This window comes from Sesamum indicum, linkage group LG3 (genome assembly GCF_000512975.1).
Source record: "Sesamum indicum cultivar Zhongzhi No. 13 linkage group LG3, S_indicum_v1.0, whole genome shotgun sequence".
Taxonomy (NCBI): domain Eukaryota; kingdom Viridiplantae; phylum Streptophyta; class Magnoliopsida; order Lamiales; family Pedaliaceae; genus Sesamum; species Sesamum indicum.
Genome location: NC_026147.1, coordinates 7,444,379 through 7,460,272, shown reverse-complemented (window position 1 = coordinate 7,460,272; position 15,894 = coordinate 7,444,379). Strand labels below are relative to the sequence as shown.

General features: G+C 35.1%; 1 protein-coding gene across 1 annotated transcript; it reads left to right on the top strand.

Annotated features, from left to right (window-relative positions):
• On the top strand, positions 3,504-5,227 carry LOC105157564 (gibberellin 3-beta-dioxygenase 1-like). The gene is made up of 2 exons (XM_011073972.2): positions 3,504-4,175; positions 4,366-5,227. The coding sequence occupies exons 1-2, from the start codon at positions 3,676-3,678 to the stop codon at positions 5,000-5,002; spliced, it is 1,137 nt and encodes a 378-aa protein (XP_011072274.1). The 5' UTR covers positions 3,504-3,675; the 3' UTR covers positions 5,003-5,227.

Genomic DNA, 15,894 nt, shown 5'->3' with positions numbered 1-15,894 from the left:
CGTATTATTTGATTTATTATTGGTTATTAATAAATATAATGATATAAATGTACTGAACTGTCTATTGATATAATTGATAATATATAATTATCACTTCTATAAAAATATTATATGTAGCAAACCAAATACTAATAAATAGTGCAACTTTTTCCTTTTTATGCCAACGTATGCTTTTCATACTTAATTAGGAAAAAAGATCACAGTTAAAAATATATAAACAATCACTCAAATGATTCTTAGAGTTAATTAATTAAGATCAAATATGCTCCCCTTACTAATGATGATAATAATAAAAAATACCATCGATCGTTATAGCGTTATCATAACTTAAAATAATTTTTAATATTCAAACCAAATTTTCGTGACTAAAAAATTAATGTTATTAAACGCCTTTATAACTTTTACAAGGAATAAAATAAAAAATAAAAAATAAAAAATAGATAGTTAATGACTTTAATCAGGGCTCAAAATCTAGAAACTAATGATTAAAATGATTAAAATTGGAGTTTGGTATTGTTCTCCACATCAATGGCAAAGTTTTCCAAAAACAAGTCAAAAGTATGATTAAGTGTACTATGTGGTTATAATATCCAATAATTATTACTTTTCCTCTTTCCTCTTTTTATGGGTTCTGCCGACAACCATTGACCAATACTATTTGCCTCAGCTGTCCCACACCCCATTTTTACCCATTTATTTTTACCATTTTTACCTCAAAAGGGAAAAACAAAAAAAAAAAAAAAAACAGGTAGCCAAAAAAGAATCATAATTGTTTTTTTGAATAAATTATACTAACACTTTTTAAGATTAAATTAAAATAAACAAATATCTCTTATTTATTTTTGTAAAATTTTATAGTTACAATACTTTCTATAAATGCCAGTGTAATATTTTTCAAAGCGTGTTTTTGTAAGTTTTGTCTTTAAATGATAAGTGTAGTTGTAATTACAGCTATAGTATTAGCGAATGTATTTGTACATTTGCAAAAGATTAAGAATATTTGTACATTTTTAACCTAATTTTGGAGGGCATTAATGTGTTTTGCCCATTTTTTTGTTGTTGATTTTGATGGAAACAAAATAAGGAATAAAGTGAAAATACAAAAGAAAATAAAAATTACATTATTGCCATTATAATAAATTGTCGTATCATCGTCATTGGATAAAAAATAATAGTTGATGAATGAGAGAGCTAACCATATTTTTAATAATTTATACGGAATATTGAATAAGGCGTAAAACTAAAAAAATTATGCAATTTGTTGAGGTTAGCATTTTTATCTAAATCCTAAAGAAAGGTGTACAATTATAAATACAGAATTTTCCGAAAAGTGCAAACATAATTTTATATTTTTTAAGGAGGTTTAAGTGGAATTAATCAATATGCTAAATAAGTAATATTTTTGTTACTATATTTTATGAAAATTTTGTAATTTTCACTTGATTTTTGGTTATATAGAGACGAGTTTTCTTTCTTTCTTTCTTTTTTTTCTTTTAAATATTCTATTGTTTTATGTTAAATTTAATTTATAAATATGATAATAATTCTGAATATAATCGAAAATTTATAGATTTGCGTGCGGACGTATTTGGGAATGAAAGCCCATCATTATTATTATCTTTAGAAAATAAAAATTAAAAAGTTGAAAATAGTAAAAAGAATGTCTATATTTAGATAATTCTTGGGCCCCACCTATTCTTTACCTGAAATAACGGTCAATTTGAGGCATAATATTTCCATATTACCCCCTTTCAATGTTGCAAAGCTAGACTAGCTAGCTACTCATATATATATATATTTATATAAATTATAAGAAAAATTAAATTCTTTGACAATATCAAAAATAGTTTTCCCATTTACATAAACATTATAACATAGCTAGGACAAGTATATATATATATATATATATATATATTCCGAATACACACACTCAAGATTTAAAATTCAGATCTAATCGTTCGGCTATCCTTAAGAACAAACAAGTTTATGCTGGTTGAATAAGAGTCGAATTAAAACAGACACATCAGAAATACTTACTCATAAAATTTTAAAAAAAAAAAACTCAAACATGTTAGCACCACGTGAAGAGCATGTGCACGGGAGAATGATAAATATGCATGTGTATGTGTCCTGAGGAGCACATGCCCATGTATGGTAAATGTCTTGGCATGCCAAAATATGACATGGGTACATTTGTTCCCATTCTAGATATTGTGGTCATCCCCATTGCCACCACACAAGAACAAAAAAGGGTTTTAATTGTTGATGAGAATTTATGTGTTAAAAAAGCTTATCTTTTATGTATGTGGAGATGACTAGAAGAGGCAATGTGTAGTGGTGTGATGGGATTCCTGTTTTTCCCAAATCCAACATCATGTGTATGTATATATATATGTGATGGATTTTTCAAATGAATGCTAGTATTAATAAAGTTGATGATTAGGGTGCCCACTTGGTCTATAGGGACAAAAACCTACAAATCTAACCCTAGAAACCAAAAGTGACTTTGTTATTTATCACCTACTATAATAGATTTAAATAAATAAAATAAAATATAATGCTTGTTTTGTTTTTGGATGACGAGAATGCCCTTCAATGTGAGTAAGAACATCGAGAATTCTTTATTTTGGTTATTAAAAATAAAAAAAATATATTTTGATCAAAATTCGGTGGAAATGATAATAGGAAGAAAAAATATACGACATAAGACATCTTTTCACCTTTTTTTTTCCGATTGATTTATGTGTTTTGTCTTATCTCTATTTATGTTGTAGTAGTAGCCTCATCATCCCATTTGAGGATAGAACATGCAAGTCTCAACAAGAGTGTGAGTCTCCTAGGCATGTCCTAGATTCAAGAGAAGTTTCATCAACTCCTAAAAGGCAAGGACAAGACGGTCTTTTCACAAGGGTGAGGGCTGGGAAAGAAGATGAAAATGGTGTTGTCTATTAGTGAAGGAGGGATTAGGACCAAGTAGGGAAGAGGTGATGGAGATGTTTTTCTACTTGAAGACAAGACAAAGGCACATGGAGAAGGATAGGCCCCTCCCTTTACATGGAACCCCTCCTCTGTTTTTTTGAGGTTGAGATGCCCTTTCTTATTTTCCTCATCTATGTAGAGGACAAAATGGTCCTTTCCACTCGTCTTTTCTCTTCTCCAATAATATTATATATACATACATATGTATATATTACATCATTTTTCATTTCTTGGTACACGTATATACAATTATATTAATCGTATAGTTTAAAACAACGTATATATATTATTTAAAAATACGAGATAAAATACTGTATTTTTTTAAATTAAAAAAAAAATCATATCAAAGCAAATCCCACCGCTAAGTTTTCTCCACTAACCTCCAAAAAATAAAATCACTAAAAGTTAAACCGCTCCACACACACATACAAATATGCACACAAACACACAAAATATTATTCAAAATCCATACTCCATTGAGTGGTCACCATCCTCTCCATTTCTATATAAACACAATAGACACCCCTTCATTCCCTTACAACATATTTTCCTCCAAATTCTCCCACTACAAACCTTGCCCTACTACTACATCTACAACTAGTACGAGGACTCAAGAAACCAAAAGTTCTCCCACACACTTTCTTTCTACTCTAACCAACACACACATATAAAAAAAAAAAGGACATCCTCCACACCATGCTTTCAACACTACTCTCCGATGCCTACAGATCCCATCCTCTCAATCTCCACAATAAATTTTTGGACCTAAACTCGGTCAAGGAGTTGCCCGATACCCATGCATGGACGTCGCAGCTCGACGGCTACCCCTTGTCCTCTCCCGGCGGCTGTGGTGGCACTTGCCATTCCGAAATGGTCCCTATCATCGATCTAAATAACGAGAACGCCACCGAACTCATCGGCCATGCATGCAAGAGTTGGGGTGTTTTCCAAGTCATTAATCACAATATCCCCATGAATTTGCTTGATGAAGTTGAGTTGGCTGGAAATAAGCTCTTCTCCCTCCCCATGCACCAGAAGCTCAGGGCGGCTCGCCCGCCCGATGGCATATCGGGCTACGGTGTGGCCCGTATATCTTCTTTCTTCTCTAAGCTCATGTGGTCGGAAGGTTTCACCGTCGTCGGTTCGCCTCTTGAACATGCCCGACAACTTTGGCCTCATGACTACCACGAATTCTGGTATGATCTCATGCCCATCACCACTACATATGATCAAGAATTGTAGTGCTCTCTTTAATTTAATTTCCATCTTTATTTATATTCATATAGCTTATGTGCCCTCACATATAACATATACTTTTATAGTACTGCACGTGCCAGAAATTATTAGTAATAAATTATTGATTCTATCTCGTACTATAATTTTCAGTGATACGATAGAAGACTATCAGAAATCAATGAAAAAGCTCGCGGGTCGACTCATGTGGTTGATGCTCGGTTCGTTAGGCATAACAAACGAAGACGACATCAAATGGGCTAGCCCGGCAGGAGAAGCCGGAGGAGGAAATGCGGCCATACAATTAAATTCTTACCCGGCTTGTCCGGACCCAGATAGGGCCATGGGGCTAGCGGCACACACGGATTCCACCCTCCTCACGATTCTCCACCAGAGCAACACTAGCGGACTACAAGTGTTCCAGGAGGGAAGCAAGCGGTGGATCACGGTACCACCCCACCCGGGAGCGCTAGTGATCCACGTGGGAGACCTCATGCACATACTATCGAACGGTTTGTACCCTAGTGTGCTCCACCGTGCGGTAGTGAACCGGACCCGACACCGGTTGTCTATAGCCTACCTATATGGGCCACCATCAAGTGTCAAAATCAGCCCACTTCCCAAACTAGTAGACCATTTCCACCCCCCACTCTACAGGCCAATCACTTGGAGTGAATATCTGGGCACTAAGGCCAAGCATTTCGACAAGGCACTCACATCAGTACGGTTGTGTGCTCCTCGAAATGGGTTTGTCGATACCAACGATCATAACAGTGTACAAGTCGGATAGAATTAAAATTAGTTATAATTAATGATAATAACCATATATTTAACTTAACTGCACCATTTTTATTTTTATCTTTTTTTTTCATTCGTCGATGTTCTAATTTGTAATAAAAGATTCAGACAAGAATATTTGTCTTCGCATAGACCGGAAAAAAAACTCTTAATTTGAATATGTGGAAGGAAAGGACAGAGAAACCGACATGTTTTATTCCCCGGATATAAAGGAAATCTTCCCTTGAAAGAATAAGACAGGGATGAGGATAAAACTGGTTAAATCATTGGGTCATGCATTTATTGGAAAGATAATGGGCGACAAATATCACTGTGAATAAAAACACATATAGTGTCCCCCCACCCCACCCCATACCACCCCAAAAGAAAAAAACAAATAGAGTACATTGATTATAATAAGACAAAATTTTAATTTAATTGGAGTTTGATCGAACGTGAATTAATTATATAATAAATCACATTTACTCTATGATAGGTGTATAGTTAAAAAAAAAACTTATCATATAACAAGCATATTATATTTACTTTATAATTAATTTGATTTGATTGAATTTAATTTGAATAAAAAAGTTCTTAATATAAGTTGATCAGAGGCATAAATATTAATTATTTTTTCAACCTCCCACTATCTGTCTACTCCTGTTTTTCCAGCCGGGAAACTTTTGGGCATTATTGTAAAGACAGGGAGTGACAGTTCTTGCAGTCTTAATTCAGCAGATCCAGACTGTGAGTTTAGTAGATGTATTTCTTTCTAGAATCATGTGATCCTTGTCAAGTCCTAACATTATATTACAAACAACAAACAACTGTATCACTAGATTTGATTTCTTCACTGTGAAATTTTGAGGTGGGAGGAGTTAAAATTTAATATTCTCGAACCAAGTGTCAGTGTAATTAATTATAAATTCTGCATTGCGATCTGGTATTCACGAGTATAAAAAATACACATAAATATGATGATTAAATACCATACGAGACAAGACAAACAGGTTTATTGCTTTTTCCTTTTTTGAATTTTTTATTAATGTCTTTTTCCTGGTTTTCTTTAAATATGAAAAAAACAGTAAAAGTTAATTGTGTAGTTTTCGGACAATGTAGTGATTGAGTTTGAGACAAAATCCAGGTTTGTTTGAGGATGATCATAATGACTGAAGGAATGAAGATTGAAGGCAGAAATTGCAGTGTAGCATTCCCTATATATCTCTCTCTGTCTCATCTTATTCGGCAATTCTGCTTTTTTATCTTCTTATCTAAATTAGTCTGCTTCAAAAGCAGCGTCCAAACTGCTCTACAACTTTCAAGACTGCCTGGCCCCGCCCCCTCCAATCTCAATATTATTCAAATATTTTATAATTTTTTTATTTATAATAATAATAAATTATGCAATTTTTTCCCACTACAAGAGGATCTGGTTCGTGTCGAGGAGTCATCTACTATCAATGTTGCAATCATTCGAGGCTGATGGAACTAATTAGGGTTTAACATGAACTCATCATATAAATTGATCGGGCCGTTGGCGTGGACTCCCGGTGGAGATCTTTCCAGGACCATTTACTGTAAGTATTTATTTGTGTGATGTATGGAGTAAAGTTTTGTTTCCAACACATGTTGCAACTTAATGATCATTAAAAATTGTTTGAAAATGATTTGAAACAATGCAGAAAAATTGTAAGAAGTGAAGAAACATATGTAAAAAAGAAACTACTATATATTTTTGTTTCTGTAAAATTGAAAAGGAAAACTTTTCCATAATTTCAATAAAATCACTACATGAAACTACCATAATTTTCAAAATCTAGATTAAGGTTGGATTGCGGTCGGGTCGAATACAACTGTGCATGAAATCATCTAACTTTGTTGTAAACTGACAAAAGTGAGTTATAATCCTATATTTAAAATTTTCAAGATTTTTTTATGAACTAAGTGAAAGTTTTTTTTTTTTTTTTTTAATAATTTTCTGAATTTGTTCATCCATATTGTCTGATTTTTAAAAAAATTTAATAAGGTCAAATATGACAATTTCAAGCTCCCAACAAAAAATTTACATAATTTCACCAAGCATCAGTATGGCTATTGACAATTTTTGAAACTATGTAAAAGATATTCATAATTATACCAAACATTGGGATAGCCCGTTTAATTTAATTTATCCTTTATTTTATTTGAACATTTTCATCTAGTTTGAAGGGCATTGTAGTCCTTTTGCCATCATTTTCAGAGACAAAAACCATCAAGGAAAAAACATTTACATCTTAATTCACAGTAGAAATGGTTATGGGACAGGAAGGAGGGAGGGGAATATATATATATATATATATATAGATATAGTAGTTGGGCACTGATTGAATGAGAAAGTGTGAAGCAATGATGATTAGCATTTACAATGAAAAATATTCCAGTTTTTTGAGATGTCCATTCACCTCATTATCCTGAAATTGCTGAGTGAAACTCCCAATCTCAACAGTCCTACAACAAATCTCCCACTCAGGAGACAACAGCGATCACTCACAATTCACAAATGCAACCTCAACATAATCACATTTCCTGTCCTAATTCAAAATATTTCAAAAAGAGGAATTTCGTTGCGATGATCATCACAGTTCTATAACACGATTAGGAATCGAATAGTTGTTTTTGAATTAAGCTGGCCCACATGAAATATTAATCAAAATTAACTTGCACTCAACCAAGACGGCCATCACCAGCCTATCATGTCTATACCTGCATAGAGTAGCGAGTTTTCTGGCATTCATAAAATCTGAATTCATGAAAATTTAAGTGGGAAATTGGCGTTTTAATCATCACACCATAAGAAATATTTATATTTAAATATGATTAGTTGTTATGAAAAAAAATAAATAGACGTAGTAAATAGTTATAGACCACGGCTCCACAACTTTCGTTGGTCATGGGTTTTGCGATTATGCTGAATTATTTCTAATGCTTAAAAGTCATGGTAAAAATATTTTTTTATATGTATAAACTAAATTTTTGTATTGATTTTATTTAATCATAATTAATCATAATTATTTATTATGATTTTTGGTTCCCAACCATTAAATAGTATTTTTTTTATCTAATATTAAACCATTGTATCAGAAAATGATTAAAAAAAAATTAAAAACAAAGAAGCAAGAAAGAAAAAATAAGAAGTATTTAAAATAAAAAATATATCAAATAATAATAATTGATCGCTTACACACAAAACAAATAAATAAATCAATAATCCATCAATCAAAGTCACCCAAATTGCTTCATCCCCCAACACAAGATGCCAAAAAACCCACCCACTTCTCACCAAAAATGGGCTGGTGAAAAGGAAGAAACAAGAAAAAGAAATGGCCATCATCACTTTCTCTTGCTTTTCTTGTCAACTCCTACTACTCCCATTAAATAAAAAAAAATGGAAATACCGACAGAAAAGTGAAGAAAAAGCATCAGGTATTTTCAAGAAAGTCCACTTAATTCCACGAAATTTCAAATATAGTCATCATGATAACTGCACATCATGAGATAATTTGTGAAACACGACATCCAAACACGATTGTATGCCACTGTGTGACTGTGTCCATCCATCCATCCATCAACTTGGCGCAATATCTCGTTTTGTCAGCTAATCCATCGGATTCTTACAATCTTTCAGAATTGATATTTGAATGGGATAGAGACAATAGAGTTTAAATGGATAGGACAAACAAGATTATGTGGTCTAGTTCGGACGGTTAGAATTTGGAGAGTATAAATTTTTCAAAATTTTAGGAGTGGAGAAAACTAATTTGTATTATCTTCTAACTTCAGTTCTTGACTCTTACAAAATGATGAATACATGGGTATTTATAGGTGATACCAAAGATGTATCTTACACATATTTATGAATCAAAATTAACTCAACTAATAAATTAAGTCCATGTATTGACGAAGAGTTCAAAGGTCATTCATGCATTCTCCAATGTTTATCCAAAACTTATTTATGAACTTTAATTATTTAATTAATCTAGTTTATATTTTGAACATCTCCTCTTAAATTAGATTAATTACTTGGAGCAAACAACACAACCTTTTGAAGACATCGGACTTCAACGGTTTTGTGAAGATATCAACAACTTGATCTTGAGACTTTACATACTCGAGCTTCACTTCTTCCTTCGATATGCATTCTCGAATAAAATAATACCTAGTATCAATATGTTTGCTTCTCTCATGAAGCACCGGATTCTTTGCCAATGCAATTACCGACTTGTTATCAATATAAATTTTCGTCGGACCTTCTTGGGAAAATTTGAGTTTTTTCAACAAACTCCTCAACCAAATAGCGTTACATATACACGATGTTGCAGCCACATACTCCGCTTCACATGTTGCAAAAGTCACAATAGGCTGTTTCTTTGAGTTTCACGTGAATGCTGAATTTCCCATAAAGAAAACAAACCCGATAGTACTTTTCCAACTATCAACATCACCGGCCTAATAGCTATCACAATAGCCAACAAGCTTAAAATCTTGAGAATTATCGTAGAAAATTCCATGATCAATCGTTACCTTTAATATAACGAAGAATCCTTTTTGCCACCTTCAAATGTGATGAAGTAGGAGCCTCCATGTACCGACTAGCAAGTCCAACACCAAAGAGAATATTCGGTCTCATACAAGTTAAATATCTTAAACTTCCAATGAGACTTTTGAAAAATGTTGGATCAATTTTCTCATCATCTTTATAAAAAGACAGCTTTACTCCACACTCCACTGGGGTGCTCACCGGCTTGCATTTCTCCATTTCGAATTTCTTGAGAATTTCTTTCCCATATACTTCTTGCGAAATAAATATTCCATCTTCTCGTTGCTTCACTTCGATGCGAAGATAGTAGGACATCAAACCAATATCTGTCATCTCAAACTCTTTTGACATAACTCTCTTGAAATCATCGAACATCTTTGGATTGTTTCCTGTAAAAATCATATCATCCACGTATAAGCATACAAGTAGTATACTACCATTTTTGCTCATCTTTACATAGAGAGCATGCTCGTATGGACATTTTTCAAAACTATTTTGTCGAAATATTGATCAATTCGACTGTTCCATGCGCGCGGGGCTTTCTTCAATTTTAGCACCTTGTTTTCTTAGCCTTGTACTACGTAACCTGGAAGTTGAGTAATCTATACTTCTTCCTTCAAAACTCCATTTAGAAAAGCGGATTTCACATCCAGTTGATGGATTTTCCAGTGATTTTGGGCTGCAAGTAAGATGATCAACCGAATTGACTCCAGGCGAGCAATAGGAGCAAATACTTCGTCGTAGTCAATTCCTGTCTTTTGCTTATACCCTTTTGCCACCAATCTTGCCTTGTATTTCTCAATCTCGCCTTTTGCATATCTCTTTATTTTGTACACCCACTTTATTGGTGTTGATGATGATGATGCAGCTGCTGTTGCTACTATTTTTCCTTCTCCTCCAAGCTCGGAGGTGCAAGCTTTTGCTGGTGTAGAAGCTGATCTTCTTGATCAAGGATAGCAGAAGAAGAAGGCGTGCTTCTTAAGTGTAATCATGCTTGCGTTTTATTCTTTGTACAGTCATTTATGATTCATCTCATTGGTCCATGTAGGATGACGAGGCAGTTGCTGATTTGTAACTAGCTTAGCGAAAATTTGTTATTTAAAACAGAACTCCACCTTCTTCATTTAAGAAGCTCTGTAACAGAATTACAGATTGAATGAGAATCATGGCTCAATTCAGCCTCCAATCTTCTCTGTATTTTTTTCTTTGCTCAGTTTACGACTTCGACATGGTATCAGAGCCTTCATTATGAAGGTCTCTCGATAACTCCTTTGATTAAATTTGTAGAACTTGCTGCAAATTGCAGTGTGATCATGGCAGATTCGCAAAATTCGCAGACAGATCAATATGAGAGGGAGGTTTTGTACCTGCATCCCTCCGACAACTCCAGCTTCGTGCTGGCCTTCTCGCATTTGAACGGTGCCAACTATTTGACTTGGAGTAGAGCAGTCTATGTTGCTTTAGGATGCAAGATGAAACTCGGATTCGTAGATGGAACTTTCCCACGACCTGCAGTAGGCTCTGCTCTGTTTGAACAGTGGAGACGAGTAGACCTCATGGTAACCTCTTGGCTTTGGAATTCAATTTCCAAAGACATCGTAGAAGGTTTCATGTATGTAAGCTCTTCAGGTGAGCTATGGCTGGACACACAAGCTCGGTATGGAAGAAACAGTGGTCCTATGATTTATCAACTACAACGTGAAATTTCCATGATCACACAAGGAGACATGACACTGACAGGATACTTAACCAAGGTGAAGAAGCTATGAAATGAGTTGTTTTGTCTGGCTTCGTCACCTAAATGTACCTGTGGAGGATGCACTTATGGCATCAACAAGGCTGTTGGGGAGATGGTACACGGCAACGCAACTTATGCAGTTTCTCATAGGTCTCCATGAAAGCTTCGACAAGGAGAAGAGTCAATTGCTTATGATGGATCCACTTCCAAATTTGGAGAAGGCCTTTGCGATGCTCTTTGTCGTCGAACAACAACGAAGTGTGCAGACACACCTTGCAGAAAATAATACTACTGCAGCGTATCAAATGCCTTTGGGGCAAAGTAGAACTTCTTTTCAGAAACAAACACAGAAACGCAGAACTTTTCTGGACAAACGTTTAATGATTTGCAGCCATTGTCGCAAGCAAGGGCACTTGAGAGAGACATGTTTTCAACTCCACGGCACACCGAAATGGTACAAGTCACTAAATGAGAAGAAGAAAGGCTCTATAGAAGCATATAATTTCACAGGAAATATAGCAGCAAACAAGTTGGCAATGTGGATAATATGGTGGTTAAGGGAGATACAAAGGCAAATGTTGCGAATTTGGTGACAGAGTTGCTTAAGATGATGAAGGGCAATGAGACGCCCTTAGATCCTATCTCAGAATTTGCAAGTTACATTCACTGTGATGAGGATTTCGCAGGTAATACTTCTACTTCTACTGCACTAACTGTTGGTACTTGAATATTTGACATTGGTGCCACAAATCACGTCTGTGCGAATTTAACTTCATTTGTTTCATACTCTGCTTGTACACACACACATTCTGTCCATTTACCTGATGGGAAAAAGAAGACAGTACTCTATGTTGGAACTGTGAGGTTATCTGATACACTTGTGCTTGATTCGATGTTGTACATTCCTGATTTCTCTGTTAACCTTATCTCAGTCAGTCAGCTATGTAAAGGGAATCGTTACTCTTGCTCTTTCAATCAATTTGGCTGCACATTGCAGGATCAGGGAACTAGACAAGTGCTGGCACAAGGGAGATTGAATAAGAAGCTTTACGTATTAGAGACATGTGTTCTCAAGGATATAAATACACCTAGTGCCTCTGTTTCCAATTCTTGTATTGCCTTAATTGAATGTAATGATGCGTTATGGCATGCGAGGCTAGGACATGCCTCAATGATTGCAATTAGACACATCCCAGATTGTAACATTTCAAGTGACTCAATGGAAAAGAAATGTGAATTCCCTTTGTGACAAGTGATTCACATGCTGATGCAATTTTTGATTTGGTGCACTTGGACGTCTAGGGCCCTTACAAAACGCCCTGTCTAAGTGGATGTTACTATATTTTAACTGTCTTGGATGATTACAGTAGGTCCTTATGGACTTTCCTCATCAAGCACAAGGATCAAGTTGCAAGAACTCTTCACAATTTTGTGAATATGGTGAAGACACAATTTGGAACTAAAGTTAAGGTAATACGCTTAGATAACGGGTCTGAGTTTGTGAATTCATTTTACTAGAACATGTATCAAAAACTTGGGATCATACACCAAACATCATGCGTGTACACCCCTCAACAGAACGGACGAATTGAAAGAAAACACAGACAGTTGCTTAACGTAGCCAAAGCACTGCTATTCCAAGCTACACTTCCTCTGAAATTTTGGGGGGAATCCATATTGGCCGCAACATACATCATCAATAGGACCCCTTCTTCTGTCTTGGGTTGGCAAACACTATTTCAGATCTTGCTTGGTCTTTCTCCTAATTAAAATCACTTCAAGATCTTTGGGAGTCTCTGCTTCTCAAAAAATCTCAACCCACACAAAATGAAATTCCACAAGAGGGCACATACGGGCGTTTTCCTCGGTTATTCGATGACACAGAAGGGGTACAAGGTGTACTATTTAGAGGATCATGTGCTCTTCACCTCCAGGGACGTGACTTTTCATGAAGGAGTATTTCCTTTTGCTCAACAACAAGCTTCAGCTTCAGATAGCTGCCCGCTACCTGTAATTCCACCTGGGACAGATAATGAGGTTTTGGAACAATTGCAAACACCTTCAAGTACGAATTCCTCTTCAGAGACTGCTGCACCTCTGAACGTTCCTATGGCAGAAAAATCAGATATTATTTCAGAATCTCATACTCCACTTCGAAGATCATCTCGAACCATCCAACGACCTCAATGGCTAAATGACTTTGTGTGCCAACACAATTCTTCACTCTTACATTCATCCTCTGATACTTATGATTCCTTTGTTGCATCCTTGAATGGAATTCAAGAACCTCGTTCATTCACCGAGGCCGTCAAACATCCTTAGTGGCGAGCAGCTATGGACGAAGAGATTCAAGCATTAGAAAAAACTCAGACTAGGAAATTGATGCCTCTTCCTGCTGGCAAACGAGCAACCGGATGCAAGTGGGTGTTCAAGGTTAAGTTGCGTGCTGATGGAAGTGTTGAACATTACAAGGCGTTCCTTGTTTCAAAAAGGTTCAACAAAGTTGAAGGCGACGATTACATAGAAAGTTTCTCCCCCGTTGCGAAATCAGTGACTGTGCGTGTGTTGCTCACGCTTGCCGCAGCTAAGGGTTGGGCACTTCAACAATTGGACGTTAATAATGCGTTTCTCCACGGTTTTTTGGAGATAGATATATACATGATACCACGTGCAGGTTATGAAGTTGGTTCTGGACTCGTGTGTAAATTGGAACGATCCTTATACGGCTTGAAGCAAGCTTCTCGCCAATGGAACGTAGAGCTTACTTTGAAGTTGCAGTAGTTTGGTTTCGTTTAATGTGAGCATGACCACTACCTTTTCCTTCTTCACACTAAACACGGTTCGGTGACACTATTTGTATACGTCGATGATATCCTTCATGCTGGGGATAGTACTACTTTGTAAAATTATTTAGAAAAAGAAAAATTAAAAAAATAGCGTGAATTCAAAATGTTTAATGATTTGAGTGTCACCGCGGTGACAAAGTTAATAAAAAAAAATTTAATATTAAAGTATAAATGCATTGTGAATTCCAATTAATTGCAATTCACATTGTGAATTCCAATTGCAATCTATATTTGTGAAGTGGGCCAATTTGGCCAAATTCACAAATTATTATTTTTTTATTTTTTATAAATTAATTATATTTAATTAATTTTTAAAATTATATTAATTTTAAAAATACAATGAAACATACAACTGTAATAGTGTATATTTTTTTATCCAATTCTTAAAAAATATAATGAACCATACTGATAAGTTTGCGACAGTGTTGAAATCATTTGATTGACCATTACATTCAATTAATGAGGTTTTGGAACAATTGCAAACACCTTCAAGTACGAATTCCTCTTCAGAGACTGCTGCACCTCTGAACGTTCCTGTGGCAGAACAATCAGATATTGTTTCAGAATCTCATACTCCACTTCGAAGATCATCTCGAACCATCCAACGACCTCAATGGCTAAACGACTTTGTGTGCCAACACAATTCTTCACTCTTGCATTCATCCTCTGATACTTATGATTCCTTTGTTGCATCCTTGAATAGAATTCAAGAACCTCGTTCATTCACCGAGGCCGTCAAACATCCTTAGTGGCGAGCAGCTACGGATGAAGAGATTCAAGCATTAGAAAAAACTCAGACTTGGAAATTGATGCCTCTTCCTGCTGGCAAACGAGCAATCGGATGCAAGTGGGTGTTCAAGGTTAAGTTGCGTGCTGATGGAAGTGTTGAACATTACAAGGCGTTCCTTGTTGCAAAAAGGTTCAACAAAGTTGAAGGCGACGATTACACAGAAAGTTTCTCCCCCGTTGCGAAATCAGTGACTGAGCGTGTGTTGCTCACGCTTGCTGCAGCTAAGGGTTGGGCACTTCAACAATTGGACGTTAATAATGCGTTTCTCCACGGTTTTTTGGAGGAAGATATATACATGATACCCGTGCACGTTATGAAGTTGGTTCTGGACGCGTGTGTAAATTGGAACGATCCTTATACGGCTTGAAGCAAGCTTCTCGCCAATGGAACGTAGAACTTATTTTGAAGTTGCAGTAGTTTGGTTTCGTTCAATGTGAGCATGACCACTACCTTTTCCTTCTTCACACTAAACACGGTTTGGTGGCACTATTTGTAACGTCGATGATATCCTTCTTGCTGGGGATAGTACTACTGGGGAAAATTATTTAAAAATTGTGAAGAAAAAGAAAAATTAAGAAAATAGCGTGAATTCAAAATGTTTAATGATTTGAGTGTCACCGCGGTGAGCAACCGCGGTGACAAAGTCAATAAAAAAAAATAAATATTCAAGTATAAATGCATTGTGAATTCCAATTAATTGCAATTCACATTGTAAATTCCAATTAATTGCAATTCACATTGTGAATTCCAATTAATTGCAATCTATATTTGTGAATTGGCCAATATGGCCGAATTCACAAATTATTAATGTTTTATTTTTTATAAATTAATTATATTTGATTAATTTTTAAAATTATATTAATTTTAAAAATACAATGAATTAATTTTAAAAATACAATGAAACATGCAACTGTAATAGTGTATACTTTTTTATTCAATTCTTAAAAAATACAAT